At 37.0% G+C, this 24195-nt stretch overlaps 1 protein-coding gene across 1 annotated transcript in view; it reads right to left on the bottom strand.

Annotated features, from left to right (window-relative positions):
* The window catches only part of LOC112049423 (uncharacterized), a 66094-nt gene that overhangs the window by 32534 nt on the left and 9365 nt on the right, over window positions 1-24195 (bottom strand). The window contains exons 2-6 of the mRNA XM_052888288.1: window positions 22049-22146; window positions 21763-22008; window positions 19371-19545; window positions 4947-5058; window positions 4478-4557 (exon numbers count right to left, since the gene is read on the bottom strand). Coding sequence (XP_052744248.1) covers window positions 4478-4557; window positions 4947-5058; window positions 19371-19545; window positions 21763-22008; window positions 22049-22146 — 711 coding nt within the window. The remainder of the gene's footprint in view (window positions 1-4477; window positions 4558-4946; window positions 5059-19370; window positions 19546-21762; window positions 22009-22048; window positions 22147-24195) is intronic.

Raw genomic sequence — 24195 nt, 5'->3', positions numbered from 1 at the left:
CGTCTGCTATAGAAACCTCGCTCGGTTACGTCATCATGGGCGACGCGCCGATCGCTTCTGGGCTTATATCTACTTCTGCCTTTTGCGCTTTCAGTCGTGAACCTCTAGATAATCTCTTAGAGAGGTTCTGGAAGGTAGAAGAAGCTCCTCATCAGAAATTTTTGAGTCCCGAAGAGCAGGAATGTGAAAAAATATATGTCACAACGACTACTCGTAAAACTGATGGCAGTTTTATTGTATCTCTTCCCTTTAAGGAAGACCCGGTTCGCTTGGGTAACTCTTATATACCCGCTAAGAGAAGGTTTCTCAACCTTGAGAAGAAGTTTAATAACTCACCTGATTTAAGAATAAAATATAACGAAGTTATTCAAGATTATTTAGATAAGGGTATTCTTTCTAAGATTTCTCCTCAAGAAAGCATTATGCCTGGTTTTTACTTGCCTCATAGGCCTGTTATACGGGACGACAAAGCGACTACCAAACTTAGAATTGTTCTAGACGCTTCTATGAAAACTGATGTTAATATATCTTTAAATGATTTACTTCATACAGGCTGCAACTTGCAAGCTGAAATATTTAATATTTTAATAAACGTTCGCCTCTTTAAAATCGCTTTTTTCGCAGATGTGAAACAAATGTATTTATGTATTGAAGTTCTCCCCGCTCATCGTAAATTTCAGCGAATTTTATTTAGATTTTCTAATAATGAACCACTAGAAATCTACGAGTTTAATCGCGTTACTTTCGGATTGCGTTCGTCTCCTTTTTTAGCGCTTCGCACGTTACGCGAATTGGCTAAAAGAGAGAAGGATAGATGGCCCGCGGCCGCAGCGATAATCGAAAGAGATGTTTATATGGACGACCTCGCTTCCTCTGCCTCTGATCCTTCAGAAGCAGTAGAGAAGGCTGAGCAGTTGATCCAAATGTTTAAGTCCGGAGGGTTCGATTTAATTAAATGGACTAGTAACTCTCCTGAATTATTACGTAACATACCTCAAACGCACCGACAGTCTGAAGGAATATCGTTTGACGACGAACACACCTTTAAGATTTTAGGATTACATTGGTTTCCCGTTCATGATAGTTTAAGTTTTTTTGTATCTCCCCCCTCGCTCAAATGGACGAAACGCTCTATTCTCTCCGCAACTGCTCAACTCTACGATGTCTTAGGACTCGTTGGGCCTGTGATTTTATACGCCAAATTGATAATTAAGGAATTATGGATTTTAAAGTTGTCATGGGATGAAACGCTCCCTTCTCATATTATAGAGGCTTGGTTACAATTTATAGATGAGCTGCCTCTTTTATCAAAGCTTAAAATTCCGCGACACCTTGGTGTAGAAAATAACTCTAATTTATCTTTACTCGCATTCGCCGACGCCAGTGAAAAGGCGTATGGTTGTGTAATTTATACACACGTGACAAATGGAGATAATAAACCTATCATTTCATTAGTTTGCTCTAAATCACGTGTGTCTTCTCCCTCTAGTTTAGTTACGCTGGCTAGACTAGAGTTAAACGCTCTTGTATTACTTGCAAAATTAGTTCGCAACGTATATGATACTTTAATATCGCGACAACCTGTAGACAATATTTTTGTATTTTCAGACTCTACTGTCGCTCTGTGTTGGTTAAAGTCCTCACCTCACAGATTTCAAACTTACATTGCTAATAGAATATCGCAGTTTCAGGAACTATTGTGTACCGATGATCTTTATCATATTTCTGGTATAGAGAATCCTGCAGATTGTATATCTCGTGGACTATTGCCTTCGCAATTATTAACCCATGAACTCTGGTTCAATGGGCCAACATGGGCTTCATCGCCTATTAATCAATGGCCCGTTCAGAAATTCTCACCTAACGCCTCTGCGCTTCCAGAACAGAAATCTATATCTCTTGTCATGCGAAGTGTAGATGAACATCCTTTACTGACGTTAAGTACTAAGTTTTCTTCTTGGCATAAGTATCTGAGATCGGTTGTCTTTTTATTGAAATTTCTCAAGAAATTACCTAAAGGAATTCATATTACCGCGGAAGATTTAAATGTCGCAGAAACAAAAGTCATTGAAGTTGTTCAAAATACAAATTTCTATGAGGATATTCAAAAACTAAAAAAAGGAATTTCGTGTTCGCGTGCTATTCAAAAATTAAATCCGTTTATTCGCGATAATATTCTTCACGTAGGTGGTCGCTTAACTTATTCCTCTTTAGATTATTGTCATAAACATCCGATTTTATTGCCTAGAAAAGGTCATATAATCGATTTGTTAATTGATTACTACCACCGTGAAAATTTACATGCAGGTCCTCAGATTTTACTTTCTATAACTAGACAAAAATATTGGATTTTATCCGCGAGGCGCGCCATAAAACAACGCATACATAAATGTATCAAATGCTATAGATTAAATCCTAAGCAAATATTCCCGTTTATGGCTAATTTGCCGCCATGTCGCATAGAGCAGGCTAACGCTTATACCTATACAGGCGTGGACTTCACAGGTCCGCTCTACATTACTCTATGTAGAGGCCGAGGTATACATAGGCAAAAAGCTTATCTTTGTATCTTTATATGCCTGGTTACCAAAGCAGTTCACTTTGAACTTGCACCTGATCTTAGTTCCGCTTCATTTTTAAATTTATTTAAGAGATTTATCTCTAGATCTGGTGCAAATTGTAAATTTATATATAGTGATAATGGGACTAATTTTGTTTCATCGAAAGGATATTTTGATGAATTATTTTCGCTATTAAAAAGTGATGAGTATTATAAGGATTTTAGTACTGAACTCGCTAAACGCCGCATAATCTGGAAACTAAATCCTCCCACTGGGAGCCATTTTGGGGGCATATGGGAGAGCAACATAAAAAGTGCAAAATCCCTTCTTTTTAAAGTGATAGGTAAGCAGATTTTGACGTATGAAGAGATGCTTACAGTAGTTACGCAAATTGAAGCGATATTAAATAGTAGGCCGCTTTACCTTGCGAGTACGGACCCTTCTGAGCCTTCTGCTCTAACGCCAGCTCACTTTTTATATAGAGTGCCTTTAGAGTATTTACCTGCACCCGATCTTAGTGGTGAAAAGGAACGGTTACTTAGTAGATTTATGCTTTTAGATTCGCTAATTCAATCATTTTGGAAACGCTTCAGGGTTGAGTACTTACACACCCTCCAAACACGCGAGAAATGGAATACTACGTCTCTTTCGGTTAAGGCAGGGACTGTGGTCCTTATTAACGTAGATAACGCTCCGCCCTTGCAATGGCCATTGGGCATTATAACACGCATATTCCCTGGCAAGGATGGGATTACTAGAGTCGCTGAAGTAAAGACTAAAACTGGACTCTTCATTCGGCCTATGGTGAAGCTTTGTCCTTTGCCTGCGCAATAGACTAGTCTTACGTTATTTTAAGTAAGTGTCTTATTGTATTAAATATCTATTAATTTATCAGAATTATTTTATTATTAACTATATTATTTATCGCTATTAATATTTATAACTCATAAATATTTGTCTCTAAGTACTTATACGTATAATTTGTTTATTTGTATTATGTACTTTCGCTATTTTCTTTATTTTTTTTATTGCGAGCTTAGTAGCTCACAGGCGGGGGAATGGTAGAAATTAAAGTGTAGCTACGATAGCTGTCCTGCTTCATTTTATCCTTTCCCCTATCTTCCATCTCACGTTACGCACGTTCGCCTGCTGCGATCGACAATGGTTGGAGTCGCCCCGCTAATTCGTTGAGAGCTGGTCGTGCGCACGCTGAGAAATATTTTACCGCCATCACAAAAAGCCGTGTACGCGTGTGTTTTGTGGATAAATCATTAAAAACCAACAAGTTGAGTGCTCCTTATAAATAATAGACTGTGAATCAATTTTGCTTGTTTTGTGTTGCCACGCACCCGCTGTTTAAGTCTTATGGTGGACGCATCCTGGACAAAAGAACGGGTCGAAGATCACGTGAGTTCCTTCCTATTCCGTATCTTATCATTCCGGGTGTATTCCAACGAAGCTATCGATCGAAGTTAACGTAAATTACCACCAGTATTGGTACTTGGTTTAAAAAGTGAAATAAAGTCTTATACGAGTCACCGGGTGTTTAATTCCAAATCCTCGAACCCTAGTTCGTAACAATATTTTTTTTTTTAACTGACTGTGAAGCCTCAGCAGAATACCAGCATCAGGTATTGCATTTTTTGCAATTCATGGCATCATGGCGTTAATGGTGAGCTGTAAGCCCATTCTATTTTAACAGTCATGTATTATGTTAAAAAGAATGTATACTGATTATGACACTGAAGTGAATTTTCTTTTTAAAAGTAATTTAAACTAAAATTAAATGCATTGAAACGTAATGAAACCAAATAAATAAAAACGAACAAACTTTGACTAAGTTTAATAAAATGAATAGAAATTAAATGAAATTAATTGCAGCCAAGAATTAAACCAATTGGTTAAAAAAAACACACCTGTAATCAGCTGTATGCGTTTCTAAATCAACGGTCAGCAATTCGAGATTATCTTCATCAGAAACCCTTATCCATGAGACCTGAAACAAAATATTACCTAAAATTTGTTTTTACATGAAATTTAGAAGCTCTTAATGTAAAATTTGCGCTTTTTTTTAATTAATAACTTTAAAAAAGCGTAAATTTTGTTTAAATAATAACTAATATCTTTTGATCGAAGGCAGAGGTTATATCCACTGGGTTATCACGACTCAATAGCGGCCTCTTTATAATAATTACTACCTGACGCCGCGCGGTTCCACCCGCGTGGTTCCCGTTCCCGTAAGAAAACGGGGATAAAATATAGCCTATAGCCTTCCTCGATAAATGGGCTATCTAACACTGAAAGAATTTTTCAAATCGGACCAGTAGTTCTTGAGATTAGCGCGTTCAATCAAACAAACAAATAATTATTTAGACAAATACTAACTGTTTTATCCCGCAGCGATGTTACTCGGCAGTCGAATAGAACAGTAGCGCCTGTATCAGCATTGATAAGCGTATCAGACGACATGTCACCGTCGAACGATGGCGCTTTGAACCTGCAGCAAAGCAAAATGATTTAAAGTTTAACTCATCCTCCTTGTAGTAGGCGAGCCCGGGATGCTAAAAGAGTTGGTCCATTCCAGGTACACTCTTGTTCTCCGTATCATTAAAACATACAGGGTATTTGTTAAAATATAAGTGAGTGAAGAAATGTAACTACATAAATAAAAAGAAAAAAATGAAATCCAAGTTTTTGAGTTATATCAAGATGGCGCCCATAAACCAACTATGACATGACATTTGACAGCAAACGTCATAACGACTATTGCGTTGAAAAGGTCATCAATCCGCCACTGTTACCCATATTAGTGTTGCATTTTCTTGGGAGAGAATGAATATTATTTCGAAAGAATTAAAGTAAATTCGTAGATTTGTATAGAAAATAGTTAATTTTTTGGAGTTTACTCCTTAAGAATCGATTTTTTATATATATGGCGCCCGGTATGAGAAAAATCCGAGGGGTAAAACCAACTGAACTAACGAAAAAGTGTCACGTTTTTGGTGCGCACCTTTAGTGCGCAACTTTCTAATTTATTTTAATGATTATATCATTGTAAGAGTAAAATATATAATGTGAAGTATATTGTAAAGTCTATTAGTTATTTTACAATTCTATACATTTAGTCTTCTTTAACATAAGTATTAAAGCCCAACTCGATGTGCACTGTTTACCAACAAAAAAAAGTGTGCATGTTAAAAAGAAACAAAAAGTTACCCCGAAGCACGTCTCAATACTCGCGCCTTAAAAGTGAAAGGTGCGCAACCGAGGTGCAGCAGGCCGCGGCGTGCGCGCCCGCCTACAGCGTGCACATGGGTGCGCACGTATGTGCACGCTGTTGGCGGCAGCGCACGGTGAAAGGTGCGCAGAATAGGTTGCGCACAAAAAACGTAACGCATGTCATTTCATAACTTATTGGAGTTCACTCCTTAAGAATAGATTTTTCATATATAGCCTCCGTTATGAACAAAATATGGGCAGTAAAATTCGATGAACGCATAGCGTTACCTTTTTTGTGCGCAACCATGCCTAGCGTGTGAACAACAGCGTTCACATGCCTAGCGCGTCCGCACGCACGTGCACGCTGTTGGTGGGCGCGCACGCAGCGCTGCACCTCGCTTGCGCACCTTTCACTTTTCAGGCGTTGCTATTGAAAAGAGTAAACTCCATCCGTGCGTCGGAGCTGACACACACTTTTTTTTTTATTTCCGCTAGGGTGCAATGACTGATCCGGAGCTCTATACAATTTAGGACCATCTCCTTTGCAATTACTAAAGCGTAATTGGAATCGATTAGATTTAGTAGATTCGATGATAGGAAGAATAAAAGGTTATATGCTTTTTTCGACTTCAGCGGTAGGAAAAAATACTACAGACTTTTAAGACAAATTTTATTACTCATTGGTGCGTTGTGTTGTGTCGTCGCAACAGATTAACGAATGGTATACCACACGTGTATTTCGATGACTCACAACGTCGCAATACATACAGCACTGTCCGTTGTCCGTTGAAACGTCCTATTACGACAAAACGCTTGAATGTGGCACGCCATTTAAACTGTTGTGATCGGCGCGTTGCAACGACTTGTGGTACGGACGGCTTTAGTGTGCTCGTGGCGTTCAAGTCGTCCACATCTCTTGTTGTGTAATTCTTTATGGGTTACTTGGGATAGGCGGGGAGAGTGACTTGAGTGGAAAAGGGGAGTGTTTGTTAACAGTCAAAGAATTCTTTAACCCTACACACAACGTTCACAAGTGCGTGACTTCACTCAAGGTCATTCTCTGCCATTCTAGGGTTATTTTGAACAGTTTGATTTGTTAATTAAGTTGTCCTGACAAATGTTGTGAATCATAGCCTTTGTTCACTGTTTGTAATCACTTTTGAGTCTGCTAAAACTATTTGGACGTAAGTCGACTTTGCTACGATGCTACGTAACGTAACGCACTAATGTGGCTCGCTCTTAAGTTTTCCAGTGTAACACATTGTAAGGTCCGTCACACCAGTAACACAGTGGTAATAACTTTTAATTAGGCCGTCGCGTGACCGTTAATCGCGAAGCCGGCCATTACGAGGGTGTTGCCAAACATTTCCGTTTGTTTTGGCGCGCGGCTAATATTTAAAGTGTGGCATTGCTGGAATTTAAATTAATGGCGGCCAAATGCTTTACTTGGTAAACTAGTACAGTATAAGGAGTAGAAGAAAACGGTGATACGTTCAAAGTTATTTTTATGTTGCTCAGATAGCAGTGAATAGTGCATAATGGATGATAGAGCTTTTCTACACTGGAAGACATTGTCGACTAAAACAACGTCATTCCAACGTCGTGAGCCCCACCTTCCATTCTTCGGACTACGTACACCGCTTATTGCTATATTAGGTTTGCTACTTTTTCAAGCTATATTGCTGTCTTTGATTCTTTTGCAGATCTCCTAATTACTGATTCGATGCGAGTTCGATTCGAATCCATAAAAAAACAACAAATGAATTGAGAAATGTCATCTACATAACATAATTTTTGTATCTATATTTTGTATTTCCACTAGTAGGCACCGGATGATATTTTGTTACATAGAATCTGAATTTCTTTAACAATAAAACTGAATTGTCTGTTTTTGTTTTCATTTAGTTATGTTATTAAAGTGCTTTTAGTTATAATTACACGATACTAAAACACAATTTTTTTATTTTTATTTTTGTGCGTATGTATGTTTGTCTGTCTGTCGTGTTTGTCTAGGCTACTTTTTGAAAAGACTGGACCGATTATAATACGACTTTCACTGAAAGATAGAGGAGGTTCTTAAGTAACATAGTAGGCTTTTTAATCCCGGAAAATCCGGTTCCCGCGAGATTTGTGAGAAACTGAATTTCACGTGGACGAAGTCGCGGGCATCCGCCATGGTAAAATAAAACTGATGCTATAAACCACTAAACCATCAAGTTGTGGAGTACTTAAGGGATCTCATGACGTCACTTAATTCAAGATGGCCGACGTTAGTGGTCATTAGAATTAGTGGTGTGCATTATCATAATGTGGATTAGCAAGCTAAAGTGGTAAATGGGAAGTCATGTGTGTCGCAGTCTATGGTTTATTAGACCACGCCCACACATTTCGTGATCACATACGTAATAACTAGAAATGTGTCGACTAAGACTTTGGCCTTAGTTTACTTCATCATCATTCATCATTATCAACCCATATTCGGCTCACTGCTAAGCTCGAGTCTCCTCTCAAAATGAGGGGTTAGGCCAATAGTCCACCACGCTGGCCAAATGCGGATTGGCAGACTTCACACACGCAGAGAATTGAGTAAATTCTTTGGTTTTCTCACGATGTTTTCCTTCACAGTTTGAGACACGTGATATTTAATTTCTTAAAATGCACACAACTGACAAGTTGGAGGTGCATGCCCCGGACCGGATTTGAACCCACACTTTCCGAAATCGGAGGCAGAGTCATATCATATATAAATAAAATTGAAGTGCCTGTCTGACTTGAGATTTTAAGATAGTTGTGTCATAAAATATTAAGTTTATCATTAATATATCATTTCATATTAAGTTTTAAGTTAAGACACATATTAACTTTTAAGTTAAGACACGTCACGTAGACACGTCCGAGAACACACAAGGTTCCACCTGAAAACCAGCGCCACAGCTCGCTGTGGCATCGTGCTGAGGTGGATACCTTTTTTGTCCACGACCAGATGTATGTATTGTATGTTCATTTTGTTTATTTTTATTTCATTACTTGTGTGTGGACAAATAAAGAGATTCTATTCTATTCTATTCTATTTCTTCCATTATTCACATATCATTCTGATAAGTAAATAATGGAAGCCTTAGCGTGTTACGTCACAGGTGTAGTTTTCTTATCTATACAGACTGAAGTTAACAATAATATCAAATAAAAGTGGAACTAAAAGGATCGCAGACTTTGCAAAAAGCATTATTTGATAAAAATGTCGCGACTCGTATTTGTCGAGACTCGGAAAATGTTCTTTTAGTTTGTAATAAGAAAACGTCTGTATAATTTTACTACAAGGCCGGGGCCAGATGGCAAGCTATAATATACACTGTTTATTTTAAAATTGCGAAGCTGAGAAGTTTGAAACAACGTTACAAAGCAAGTGCTATAGGAATGTTTAAAGTAGAAATGTTTTATGTGCCAGATCTCGTCTATACCTCAAAAACACTTCTATTATACATATGTATATGTTACCGTTAAATTGTAAAATACGTTAGTTTATAATCTCACTCGTGATATTATAATCTGCCGTCATATTGTGAACTGAAAATACTGATTACAATTTAAAGTGTTATTTTTCGGTATATTATAATCTATCGGAAGTGATAGATTATAATTTACCGTGAGAAGATATACTATTAATTGATTACGAAACAGGGCTAAAACTCACGTGATACAACGTCGGATGCCCGACTAGTTTCCAACCCATACGGGGCCCTTAGTCATGAGTTGGTTCTTGCAACACGACTCTTAACTGAGAGCTAGGGACTAAGGGTTCGAAACTAGTCGGGCATACTCTGACGTTGTATTACGTTAGTTTTAGCCGTGTTTCATAATGAATTAATATGAATACCTACAATTCTAAAAAAAATATGCTTTTGTCACTAGCGTGTCGAAACTGAGGCGAACAAGGGTGGCTAAATGTTTTAATTTAATTTTGAAGCATAGTAAACAACAGAAGTAATTTAAACTAATAAATACCTAAATATTGTCTACAATGTCATGGCTATTAACATTTCTTTATACATTATTATAAAAATTTTAATAAAAAAAATTCAACCGACTTCCAACTCAAAAATTAACCTAAACTAAAAAGCAAAAAATAACATCTTACCTATGTGCTACCTTCTGATCACTTTGAAGGCAGTGCCAAGCCAGTGATGTTTTAATTCAAGCTGTTTAAATTACACAATTCTGTGGTTCTTTCAGAAACGGCTTTAATTAAAACATGACACTGGATTGGCACCGCAATTCATAAAATTGTAGTGGTTTAAAATACCTTATGGAAACACTAAGTCGGTTAAAAACTATGAGTCTCCAACACGTACGGGGTTCTTAACCATAAGCTCGTTCACGCAACGAGAGGAACCTACTAAAGCAAAACTACCTAATACAAAAAATTACGTGGTTTCTAAAATAGTTGGCCATTATTCGAAAAAGTCACGTTAAATTTAATACAGTTATGAAACTATACTATTATAGAAGCTATATTATTATAGCTTATTATCAGACTCATGCCTAAAAGCTTCGACTGAACGAAACATTCTCTTAATATAAAAATGTTTTCTTTTTCATTGCGAAGCTTATGAATTTTACATGTCACACAGTGGTTCCTTGGAATTGAAATGCAAAACTTTGCTACTTGGCTAAATTGTTGCCATAATTTGTATTATTTTGAGCTGTCACCTATGCTATATAATTTTTAGCTATGCTATATATTAATAATGCTATACATTACCTACTCGTATGTAACTACGAAATTAAGCTACAACCAATACTCTTTAATAATGAAAAAAACTAGCAGACGCCCGTGACTTCGTCCGCGTGGAATTTAGTTTTTCATAAATCCCTCGGGAACCATGGATTTTTCCAGGATAAAAAGTAGCCTATGTGTTAATCCAGGCTATAATATATATCAATACCAAATTTCAGCTAATTTGGTTCAGTAGTCGAGGCGTGAAAGAGTAACAAACATCTATATCACCAAAATCATCAGTTTTCGCAAATCTCGGGAAACCATGGATTTTTTTGGGATAAAAATTGTATGTTAATTCAGAGTAAAATCTATTTCCAATCCAAATTTAAGCCAAATCGCTTCAGTAGTAGCGGCGTTAAAGAGTAACAAACATACATCCAAACATCCATACAAACTGTCGCGCAGGCTGACAGTAATTTAAGGTAATGTTTTTTCAAGAGATTGCATTACATTACATGATACCAAAATAAAAGACATTTTATAAAATGTAGGACTGTCAGCTTGTCTGAACGTTCACTAGAAGATCAAATAAGTTATTAAAAAATATATAGGCTACTTTTTGTTCCGGAATTTCTCTGGGAGCAGGAATGGTTCCCGAGAGATTTGTGAAAAGCTTTCTTATTTAGCTTCCAAGTTTTTGTACACAAGGTTTATTAAAATATGAGTGCATTTTATTAAACGAACAATAAAATTATTTTAATAATATAAATTGAGTGTTTCCTTAAATCATGTAACAATTTATTTTCTACTAGCGGACTCCCGCAATTTCGTCTACGTGAAATTTAATTTTTTACAAATCCCTCGGGAATCATAGATTTTTCCGAAATGAGAAGGGGTAGCCTATGTGATAATCCAGAGTGTAATCTATTTCCATTCCAAATTTCAGCCAAATCGGTTCAGTAGTTGCGTCCATACAAACTTTTGCCTTAATAATATTAGTAGGATTAAAATGTTAATAAGTAGACAGTAGTAGACAGGCCACGGATTCACACGCGGGAATACGGGGATGTCTACGTGATTGTCTAGTGAAAAAAATATTTTAAAATCATTTTCCACAGGTCTACAGCTTAACAAACTTTACCTCTATAAAATATTAGTATAGACTTCTGGCAAAATAAAACAAATTATCTACTTCATAACTAACGATGATAAAACACAAAATTGGGGTAAAAGTAGTCAAAGTTTCCTCCAATATTTGACGTGATATCTTTAGTAATGGACTTGAAACAATTTCGTAAAGAGCTCCGAAACTATTAAAACTTTTCCGGTCGGGTCGTTAAAGGGACTATAAATTTTCAAAAGTGCCTTTAAAGCCTTTGAAATTTTATATTTTTACTATCAACTTACACCTCTTATTAAATTCGTTTTTTATCTGTGAGTTGTATAAGATAATAATAAGAATTAATAAAAATGAACGCCATTTTGAATATTTTAGTTCTTAGTCGCCGAAACTTAATCGCTAACTATGAATGACGCCTAGAATGCTCAAAGTCACTTAGCGGGCGATGGAGCGTGCTATGCTTGGAGTTTCTATGTGTGATCGAATCGGGAATGAGCAGATCCGCAGACTAAAGTCACTGACATAGCTCAGCGAGAATGAAGAGAAGCGAGACATCGCAGTGTTGATCGACCCACCACTAGGTGGACCTAGGATGTCAAGCGGGTTGCAGAGAGCCATTGGATGCTGGCGACTCGAGACCGTTGTGCTTGGAGATCCATGCAAGAGGACTATGTCCACTATTGGATGTCTATCGGCTGCTAAAGTAGGTAAGTAAACAAGACATAAACAAAGCAAAGTACGCAATCCTAACTTCCTATGTTTTTTTTTTTATTCTATACAAGTTAGCCCTTGACTACAATCTCACCTGATAGTAAGTGATGATGCAATCTAAGATGGAAACGGGCTAACTTGTTAGGAGTAGGATGAAATCCACACTCTTGGTTTCTACACGACATCGTTCCGGAACGCTAAATTACTTGGCGGTACGTCTTTGTCGGTAGGGTGGTAACTATTCACGGCCGAAGCCTCCCACCAGACCTGGACCAATTAAGAAAACTCAATCGGCCCAGCCGGGGATCGAACCCAGGACCTCCGTCTTGTAAATCCACCGCGCACACCACTGCGCCACGGAGGTCGTAAATTATTGTGCATTATCATGTGCACAACCAAAGCTTATTATTATTGTTATTTATTATTTATGTAGTATATGTATATAGTAGTTTCATAAAGTAAATAAATATTATTTCAGTTATACAATTTAGTTGTAGAAACAACACCCTTTTGAAAACAATTTTGCACACGAAAACTATTATGATATTTCAGCTTGTTCCAAAAGTACGTTTGCTTTGTAAAGTTTCGCAAAACTGCAGCGGGAATGCCGAGTGAGATGTAATTTCAATGTAAGCAAGCTTGTTGCTAACAAATGCTTTTTATGAGTTTTTCAGCAAATCAGGCATCTCTTTCATGAATATTTTGTTAGTTTTTCATGTATTATAAAATCCTTTACATACTTCTTGGCTTAGAATAATCTACACTAATTAAACTAGCGGGCGAAATGTAAACTTTCAAAAAATGTAATTTATTAGAAAATACATGATTTGATTTCAAGCCCTATTTCACCACTTCAGAGGTTTAATTTTAAAAATTTTCGAACCACATTTGATGATGTGAAAAAAAATCATTTAGGAAAAAAAATTTAAAACTGTAACTCTAAAAAATAAAAACTTTCCATACAAACTTTCAACCCCTATTTTATTTTACAATAAAAAGTATATTTTAACCTTTTTTCATTATCTTGATCTCAAACTGTGCTAAGTTTCATTTGAATTTATTCAGTAATTTCAGCGTAATGCCCGAATAACAAAAAACAACGGACAGACAGACCGACAAAAAATAAAAAAAAAAAAAATTGGTTTCAGTATCAATTATATACTTATTTTATATACTTAATACCCTACAATAAAAATTTTCAAAATATCGTCAATGTACAGAATGTACAGAATTCGTATTATAAGTATAGATTCTAGATGGCGCTGGCGTCCGTTATGCCACGGTACCGTTTGGTGTTACAAATAGTATAAGTAGAATTTCAAATTGCGAATAAATGTATAGAATTTAACCAGTTTTATTATAAGTATAGATAATAGATATAGATTTAGCGTTCCATTTTTAAGCCGCATCAGAGTTTGGTATATTAAAAAAAATTAATAAATTTTGAATCCCTACCAAGTTTTGCCTGACTTAAAAATCCAAGTGAAGGGTTAAGTAATCGTTGAATAAAGAAAAAAATAAGATAAGAGGAATCTTAAATCTTGCCTTTTTCTTATTCAGAAAAGTCTTCATAAATATCGGATAAGATTTAAACGACTGCAGGCTACAGTGGAAGTTGCTTATTGTTTTATCATTGTTAGAGGAGAAAAGTTTGTTTTTCTGCAATCGTTTGTTATCTTTTCTTTAGATAACATTTATTAGTATTTTTTCAACTAGAATAAGAGACAGTAATGGCCAGATCTTCCACATTTAACAAAATCCAACAGTCTGTTTATTTAACGATGAAGGAAGAACATTGTGAGGAAATCTGCATACCTGAGAATTTGCTCAATTCTCTACAAGTGTGAAGTCTACCAATCTGCATTAGGCCAGCGTGGTGGGCTATTGGCCTAACCCCTCTCATTCTGAGAAGAGACTCGGGCTCAGCAGTGAGCCGAATATGGGTTGAAAATGATTATGTCTATAGCAGGCTCATTATCTATAAAGAAGTAAAATCCGCTTATTTTACAAACGAAATTAACTCATAGAAAAAGAGGTAAGTGCATTTGGAGTTCACGGGCTTTCATGCCAAAGGAGTGGCGGTAGGCTATTTCGGCATGGCTCTCTTAATGATATAATAAAAAGGGCTCTTGCCACCATAAATATTCCTGCGCTAATAGAGCCGTCAGGAATAAGTCGGGTTGTTGGCAAGAGACCTGATGGATTGACGCTGGTTCCCTGGGAAATGGGACGGGCCCTAATGCGGGACGCTACATGCGTTGACACATTAGCACCCATATCAGGGAGACAGAATCAAGACCGGGAGCCGCAGCAGAAAAAGCTGAAAACGGTATGTGAAGAGAGAAGAGAAATACATTATTAGAAGATTACCTTTTGCCGTGAATACCCTTGGGCCATGAAGTCGCAGTGCCAAAAAATTTTACCGAATAATTTCACCGCGGCTAGTTGCCTCGACTGGTGACAGAAGGGCTGGCCCATTTTTCAGCATAGCTGTCCAACGCGGAAATGCAGCCATTCTTGCCACCATTCCACGTGGGCATGATTAGTATAGTTATTAGGATAAGTTAGCTTAAGTTCCTTATTGTATTCTTTCTCAATAAGAAAAAAAAACTCATAGATATATTCATATTCAAGAGAATATTCAAAAAATATTATATCAGGTTTAACTATTGAACGAAGTCCCAGCCGCTAGTGCTGAGCTATACGCTATGCTATTTAAACGTGAAACGACGTCCCAAGTAACAGGGAGCACAAACTCCATTCTAGCATGAAATTCTCTGACTTAAGTTCCTTAGCTATTAGAACGTGAACTTGAGATTGCGATAGGCATACTAGAGTAAGATCTCGGAGCGAGCTGACACATTTAACTTTCACACGGATGAAACCTAAAGGTGCTGATAGACTTGAGCATTCACTTGTAACTGAACATCGACCATTCACCGTTTTTATATTTGTCGAACTGAACAACAAACCGGGTCAAGCATAGAACCAAATATTGCTACGAACATCTTAAAAATTCTAGCGAACGTTCTATTCGATGCTCGTCAAAAGATATTCTTCATAAAGATGTTAGACTTGAAGGTCGCGTGTGTCAAATCTGCTCTTTTTTTTTCTTTACAAGTTATCCCTTAACTACAATCTTACCTGATGGTAAGTGATGATGCAATCTAAGATGGAAGCGGGCTAATTTGTTAGGAGAAGGATGAAAATCCACACGGTTTCTACACGACATCGTATCGGAACGCTAAATCGCTTGGCGGTACGTCTTTGTCGGTAGGGTGGTAACTAGCCACGGCCGAAGCCTCATTACAAGTGAATGCTCGTCTATCAGCATCTTAAGATTTTCAATATCATGTGCTTTGATACCTTGCGGGTTTGTGGAGATTTGTTGTAGAAAAAAAACATAGACTTGAATTGAGAACCTCCTCCTTTTTTGAAGTCGGTTAAAAATAAGGTTTATACTTGGACAGTTGTAAGTCTGGACCCTGGACATGCTTCTTTCCAAACCAACCTCTTTATTAATCTACAATATTCATAATCAAGTATATGTTGGCAACCTTTCAGATATTATGAAATTAGGTACCTACAGTAAAAGCTCCTTATTCACGTTTTCACTATTCGCGGATAAAAGAATTGCGTCCCAATTCCTATATTCGTGGCTAAATATTTCGTTATTCGCGGATCTGACTGACAAAACTGGCGTAAAATCTGCAAATTTAAACTTTAACTTGCATATACCTATTGTCGAAATTGCGAATGGATGGTTTAAAAATGCCACTGCTTAAAATGGCTCTGAATAGAAGCTTTTAAAAAATGTCAAGCAAGAAAAAAAATCAAAATTCCTCAAAGTATTGTCTAAGACTGAAGATAATAGTTAACTAATAACTTCAATTAATTGTTTTTTCTTTATATATTTGTTATTTATTCACCCAAGTCACCCAAGAACGTATCCCTTATAATGCCATATAAAATACCATTCTATGTTCACGGTTTCTGTATTCGCAACACATTTAGAGAACGTATCCCACGCGAAAAGAGCTTTTACTTAGTCCATTAAGAAGTAAAATCTGCATATCTTACAAACCGAGAAATTAACTCATAGAAATATTCATGAATGAATATTCAAGAAATATTATATAAGGTACTATTGAATGAGGTCTCAACCGCTAGTTCTGAGCTTGTAAAACAGAAAACGGTCGTGCGAAGCGACGTTCCTACTAACAAAGGGAGTACTCCATTCTAGCGTAAAATGCTCTGGCATAAGTTCCTTAGCTATAATTAGTTTGCTTCGGAAAACGGTTTTGTTATTACACGGTACTGGATATCCTTGAGACGTTGTTTTTCTACATAAAGCATTTATGGAACAGTTTTGTTTTGTTAATGGAACTTCAATCAGAAACTACCAAATGGAATTCACGAGTACATCAGAAAAGGGCTATTATTAAGAAAACATACATCCCTAGGGATGAAAAAATAACATTTTAGTGGACTCAAAGGTGATTACAAAAATAAGAAAACTAATGTCGAACAAAGGTTATGATTCTTGACCTTGAGTGGAGTTACGTACTCGTGAACGATGTGTGTAGGGTTAAAGAATCCTTTGACTGATATCAAACACTCCCCTTTTCCACTCAACTCTCCCCGCCTATCCCAAGTAACCCATAAAGAATTACACTATAAGAGATGTGGACAGCTCGAACGCCACGAGCATAGATGATACATTGTGCCACGAGTACACTGAAGCCGTCCGTACCGCAAGTCGTTGTAACACGGCGATAACAAACATTTTGACCGTTAAGTAAATTGATTGATAAAGTTTACATTGGGTACATCATTAAGTCTACATCAAAAAAAAATATTATCAGAGGCCCCGCGTTTTCATCAGCGTAGTTCCTGTCCGTAGGATTATAAATTACGACTATAAAATAGTCTTATGACCGTCAAGGAATTTCTTAACCCTACATCCTGTAGTCACAAGTTCAGGACTCTGCTCGGAGTTTTTCTCTCTACCACGCGATGGACCCGGCACCTGCACGGTGAATCCATGGAATTCTAAGATATTCGTCTCACTCTGTGAAAATGTAGATTTTTATTGGTAAACAATTTTCAAAAGCGATTCAGTAGATCCAGAGATTACCCCTACAACCTACATATAAACAGATGAACATGATTTTGTAAATATTTTAAAAATTATGTTGAAACAAAAGAAAAACCGATATATCACATAAAATAGGAGCAAAAATAAATATCATAAAAATAGAGATCTTCATCAGTGATAACCCATATTCAGCTCACTGCTGAGCACGAGTCTCCTCTCCGAATGAGAGGGGTTAGCCTAATGGTCCACCTCGCTGGCCCAATGCGGATCGGCCGACTTCACACTTTTAGATATTAATTAAGAAAATTATTAGGTATACCTACATTAGGTTTCCTTACGATATTTAGTTTCCTAGAATTCACATGACTTAAAAGTTGGAGGTGCATGCCTCGGACTGGATTCAAACCAACGCTCTCGAATCGAAGGCAGATATCATATCCACTGGGCTATGACAGCCCACTATCTAATTATTAATATTATCTATACTAATATTATAAAGCTGAAGAGTTTGTTTGTTTGTTTGTTTGTTTGATTGAACGCGCTAATCTCAGGAACTACTGGTCCGATTTCAAAAATTTTTTCAGTGTTAGATAGCCCATTTATCGAGGAAGGCTATAGGCTATATTATATCCCCGTATTCCTACGGGAACAGGAACCACGCGGGCGAAACCGCGCGGCGTCAGCTAGTTATGTTATATAGGAAAAAATGATGTATAAGAAAGAAGATAAGCAAGTGCTCAAGATTAAAAACAACTACGTTACAGGGAAAAAGCATAACATAAATCCAAGAGATGCAACAAATAGCTGCGAGTAAGTTACGAAAAATCTGCCCAACTAAAATGCACTGCATTTCTGAGCACTTTACAATCCTCTTACCACACGATCTATACCACGCATCGCATGTATTTTTGTATAAAGCAAATATTTTTATAGATCTCGGCCTCTCACTGAACTTCGCCAGTACTTTTCTAGGAATTTTCTATTTTCTAGTCTATTTTCTTTCAATAGCTATCACTTGTGGCGTACTTCACTTTATGTGAATGGTATTTGTATCGAAAGGACTTTTCTGTTTCTATATTTACTGTTTGTTGGTCGCAATAATGATCGTTATTTCAACATAATAAAGAATGATACAGAATGAGATCGTTATTTCAACATAATATTGTGTACACAGAATAAAGAATGATATAGAATGAATCTTTACAAGCCACGCTGTGGAAACCCATAAAAAAACTATCGTCACGCGTCTCCTTGACATCCGCTTATACAAACTTTTTTTTATAATTTGATTTCAAGATTTAACACTAACAACGATTATTACGTAAATTATTATCATAATAGACTAATCAATAATTACCAAAAATTTCATCCTAATCGAAAACTGGGAAGTGGGTCAAATTAAGATTTCATATTTTTTTACGTATATAGTTACAAGCTTGGGGAAGCCGCCATATTGTATTTGTAATAACGTTTCTTAGCTAGTCATGTGTTGTCATCAGAGATCAGAGCGTGTGCAAAATTTCATCGTAATCGAAGACCGGGAAGTGGGTCAAATTAAGATTCTAAGAATTGCTTACCTATATAGTTACAGGTGATTGGTGAGGCCGACATATTGAATTTCTAATGTCGTTTCTTAGCTAGTCATGTATTATCAACAGAACTCAGAGGGTGTGCAAAATGTCATCCTAATCGAAGACCGGGAAGTGGGTCAAATTATGATTCTAAGATTTGCTTACCTATATATAGTTACAAGTGATTGGTGAGGCCGCCATATTGGATTTGTAATGACGTTTCTGTGCTAGTATTATCATCAGAACTCAGAGCGTGTGCAAAATTTCATCCTAATCGAAGACCGGGAAGTGGGTCAAATTAGGATTCCAAGATTTTTTTACATACATAGTTACAAGTGAAGGTAATATAAAGCGTGTAAAAAATACTTACGTGTCATGGAAATGCTTATTGCTAGTAGCGTAAGAGTCGAAGATGTAATTTAGCATCGGGGAGTCAGCTTTTCCTTTTCTGTTGGTGACGCGACGAGGTTTGGTGTTCGGCGGGTTGTGGAAGACGGTGGGCGGCATCGTGCTTTGCGCGGGGTACGTAGGTTCAGTTCCCGGTGCTGAAACAAAATATAACTTTTACTTTTTGGAGTAAAACTTTTTTACGCACGCTTAACTTGGCGAGTAAGCTGGTGAATGCGTTACGAAAAGCGTAATCGGGCGAGGCGAACGGACGTTGAGCTAAAGAAGTTTTATTTCAGTCGTGTGGTTGCGCTCGTTTTTTTACATTTTTATTTTTATTAATTGATTATGAAGTGTGTGGGTTCGAAGCTAGTCGGGCACACTCCGACGTTTTAGCCGTGTTTAGCCCAACATGTAAAATTGAAAAAAAAAACATACACACAACCGAACATACAAAAACATAAAAATAAGTAATAATATTTTTAAAACAATAAATTATATTTAATTATAAATAAATTTTATTATTTGAATTACTTTTATGAAAAAAAAAATTTTTTTTAATACCTTCAAGTTATGGGAAATACTCCCAAGCACTCTAAATATATTACCTATATTGAAAACAAGTAATTATAGCTCATTAAGTACCTACTTAATTACTCATAGCTATTTATACGAACAACACAAACATTTAACACAAGCATTTTTTTAAATATTTATGTCTTAATATTTGCCATATCTTTTTTAAAATATGACCATTATTCGGTACTAGCTGACGCCACGCGGTTTTACCCACGTGGTTTCCGTTCCCGTAGGAATACGGGGATAATATGTAGCCTATAGCCTTCCTCGATAAATGGGCTATCTAAAACTGAAAGAATTTTTTAAATTGGACCAGTAGTTCCTGAGATAAGCGCGTTCAATCAAACAAAAAACAAACTCTTCAGCTTTATAATATTAGTATAGATAGGTACGGCAATAAACAACCACCCCCCGGTGATGAGTCTGACCGCTCTTACCGTTGAGATATTGAGGCTATAACTTAAAAAAAAAAAGAATTTATGCCACATTTTTTATAATAGGTATAACCAATATATCCTATTCCTCTCCGTTGTACTGTACTGTGTTAGGAGTGGGTACGACAGTTAACCAACGGGGCGGGGATCGAACCACCAGCACTCAGTGATGAGTCAGACCGCTCTCACCGTTGAGCTATTGAGACTATAACTGTTTGGAACGGATATTTTTGTGGAAGATAAAGAAGGTATTGGGCAACGTTATAGAATACTTTTATCTCGAAAAATTCATGGTTCCCACGGGATCGGTAAAGAAATCGGACAAACGAACGGTTCGATCAATTCGGCAAATGTTTATTAAGGCACAAAGGAATATGGAGAGACAGAAATTTTTAAAAATTGCGAAGAAGATAGTGTTGTACCACTTTGTAAATATTGTTACGTAATCATTTTCAGTCGGATATTTCAGTGGTGCCTCCGATTCCGGAGGCTGTGGGTTCGAATCCGGTCCGGGGCATGCACCTCCAACTTTTCAATTGTGTGCATTATAAGATATTAAATATCACGTGTCTCAAACGGTGAAAAAAACATCGTGAGGAAACCTGCATACCAGAAAATTTTCTTAATTCTCTGCGTGTGTGAAGTCTCCCAATGACTCGAGCTCAGCAGTGAGCCGAATATGGGTTGATAAATGAATAATTTTCAACGGAAATTCAATAATAAATATTTACATGAATTGTGCTAATAATCAAAGCAAATACTCGTTAAAATAAATATTATCTTGTTCAACAAAAAAGGATATAAGCCCAATTAGGTCAATACCGACTGTACGCTTTTAAATTAGTATTCAATTCCATGATTGCACGTTTATTTCAGGTTGACTTTAAAATTTAAAACATTGCAAGCACTTTTGAAATGTGGAGTGTAATTATATCATGAATCTACTTCTAGGTTGGAAAGCAGGTTCAGGATAATAAATATACATACTTGCATATGTCGGCGAGTGAGTTATTTGAACGGTTAGCAAAATCTACGTTAATTATTGTGATAATATTAGAATCAGGTTTTCATATAATTGTAGTTATTTACTGTTTAAATAAATAAGACTGTGAACGATTGATCACGTGACTCTCGTCCAATAGCATCGGTATCAACATGGCGGGCGTCTGATACGCTTGACGGAGTTGAGGCGCCCTGCCACACTGTAGCCTGCTGGTTGAGCAGTTCAGTGTAATCGAGTTCTCGGAATGGATAGTCGTCTTCCATTTGTTATATAGTAATGGTGCAATGTTAAACATACATATTATTATATTTGCTCGATGCAGGTTCTCTGCATGCGCCTGACCAGAACAACAACAATACAGGTGAGTGAGTGAGCGACCACCCTGGTGAGCAGCGCTGCTAGCAGCACGATGCGGTGCATGCCGCTGCATCCTACTCTCTCAGCAGGCTTTCTGCATGCACCTGACCAGAACAACAACACAACAGGTGAATGAATACCTGTGATATGGACGTGGACGGCGACCGCCCTGGTGAGCAGCGCCGCTAGCAGCACGATGCGGTGCATGCCGCTGCATCCTACCCGCTCAGCAGCCTTTCTGCATGCACCTGACCAGAATAACAACACTAAGGGTGAGTGAATGAATACCTGTGATATGGACGTGGACGGCGACCGCCCTGGTGAGCAGCGCCGCTAGCAGCACGATGCGGTGCATGCCGCTGCATCCTACCCGCTCAGCAGGCTCTCTGCAGACAAGGAAAATGCCGTTAGAGACAACTACAGAATAACATAAAACTGGAATACCCTGTAGTAATATTACCTATATCTACTTCTCATATTTTTTTAAACATTACATTTGGCTAGGCTCTTGACTACAATCTTAGTAAGTGATGATGCAATCTAAGATGGAAGCGGGCTAACTTGTTAGGGGTGATGAAAATCCACATCCCTTTCGGTTTCTACATGACATGTAGAAACCGAAAGGGATGTCAAATCGTTTGGCGGTACGTTTTTGTCGGTAGGGTGGTAACTAGCCACGGCCGTATACTCCCACCAGTCAGACCTGGACCAATTAAGAAAACCTCAATCGTCCCAGCTGGGGATCGAACCCAGGACCACCGTCTTATAAATCCGCCGCGCACACCACTGCGCCACGGAGGCCGTCAAAAATATATCAACCTATAAAATTAAACGCTCACTGCAGTTTTTAAATGTTGCTTATAAAGCTATTAAATAACATCGTTATCGCAATCATAAGTAAATATTATACAGATTAATTGACGTCCAAAGTAAGTCCATTTAATTACTGAAAAATGCGTTAAAATCTATACTAATATTACAAAGCTGAAGAGTTTGTTTGTTTGTTTGATTGAACGCGCTAATCTCAGGAACTACTGGTCCGATTTGAAAAATTCTTTCAGAGTTAGATAGCCCATTTATCGATGAAGACTATAGGCTATATATTATTCCCGTATTTCTACGGGAACGGGAATGCCGCGGGTGAAACCGCGCGGCGTCAGCTAGTATCTTATAAAATAAATTATTTATAGAATATTTCTTACGTTCTTTTATAATAATTATATACTCGTATATATATTCAGTTTTAAATATTTTATAGAAAAAAAAAAAATTAAACCAGAATCCTGTCTTTAGGATTACGAGCTTCAAATATAACTTTCAATATAATTCAAGTTTACAAAATGTGTGAAAAATAATAAACGTATCGTGAAAATTTCAAGTACGAACAATTTTATTACAAACTTTTTACTTGGAACTTTTTACTTAACACTTTCCTCGTAATACTGCGCGCTTAGAACAATGTATGTCAACAATTTTATTACTTTTCATATTCCTAGCTCCGCTTCCTTCCACATATTTTATGAAGACAGGCAGCAATAACTTTTAAATCTAATATGAGCACAATGCTAGGTAAGCTACTATTGTTAAATAAGTTAGATTTTCATTTGTATGCTAGTTTTTATAAACGTGTATTTTAAATGAAAGCAAAATAATAAAAACCGGGCCAGTGCGAGTAGGAGTCGCCCACTGAGTTCCGTATAAAGTAGGTAGGTAATCATTGACCTCTTATAGTAAAAAAACTCACAATCATAGTAGAAAATTTCGCTTATAGACTGGCCAATTTGGCTTTGACAGTTTTAGAATTAATAGTAAAGAAAGGCCTTTAAATATAGTGTAATATTCAATAAAATCTCAAATTCAAAGCAAATTCAACCTTAAGGATTGAATTTAAGGTTGAATTTGCAAGTGCGACTACTTGAATTGAGTGCCAAGAAATTGTGTTTGGCACTCATTGGGTATACGTTTTTTTGATCGCTGATTGTGCATCCACTTTTTAATAGTAGATGGATGTAGGTAATTGATACTTTGTCCGTAATTTAAATAAAATGTATTTTTTATGATTTAGTTGCAGATGTTCCATAGACTTAGACGGTAATAATTGTCGAGTTTCATAGTTCTGAACCTTGAAAATTATGATTCCTTCATCATTATCAACTCATATTCGACTCACTGCTGAGCTCGAGTCTCAATTTAGATTGGCAGATTTCACACACGCATATTGGAGAATTAGGAAAATTTTCTGGTATGCAGGTACGCTACGGTCCTTACGATGTTTTTCCTTCACCGTTTGAGACACGTGATATTTAATTTCTTATAATGCATATAACTGAAAAGTTGGAGGTGTATTCCCTGAACCGAATTCGAACCCACGCCTAGCTAGCAAGGCCCGTTGATTCCTTGACAGTGGCGAAATATATACGTCTGTTGTAGCTTAA

The sequence above is a fragment of the Bicyclus anynana genome, chromosome 22 (genome assembly GCF_947172395.1).
Source record: "Bicyclus anynana chromosome 22, ilBicAnyn1.1, whole genome shotgun sequence".
Lineage (NCBI taxonomy): Eukaryota > Metazoa > Arthropoda > Insecta > Lepidoptera > Nymphalidae > Bicyclus > Bicyclus anynana.
The sequence above is the reverse complement of the archived record's forward strand: the minus strand, read 5'-3'. Positions and strand labels throughout refer to the sequence as shown.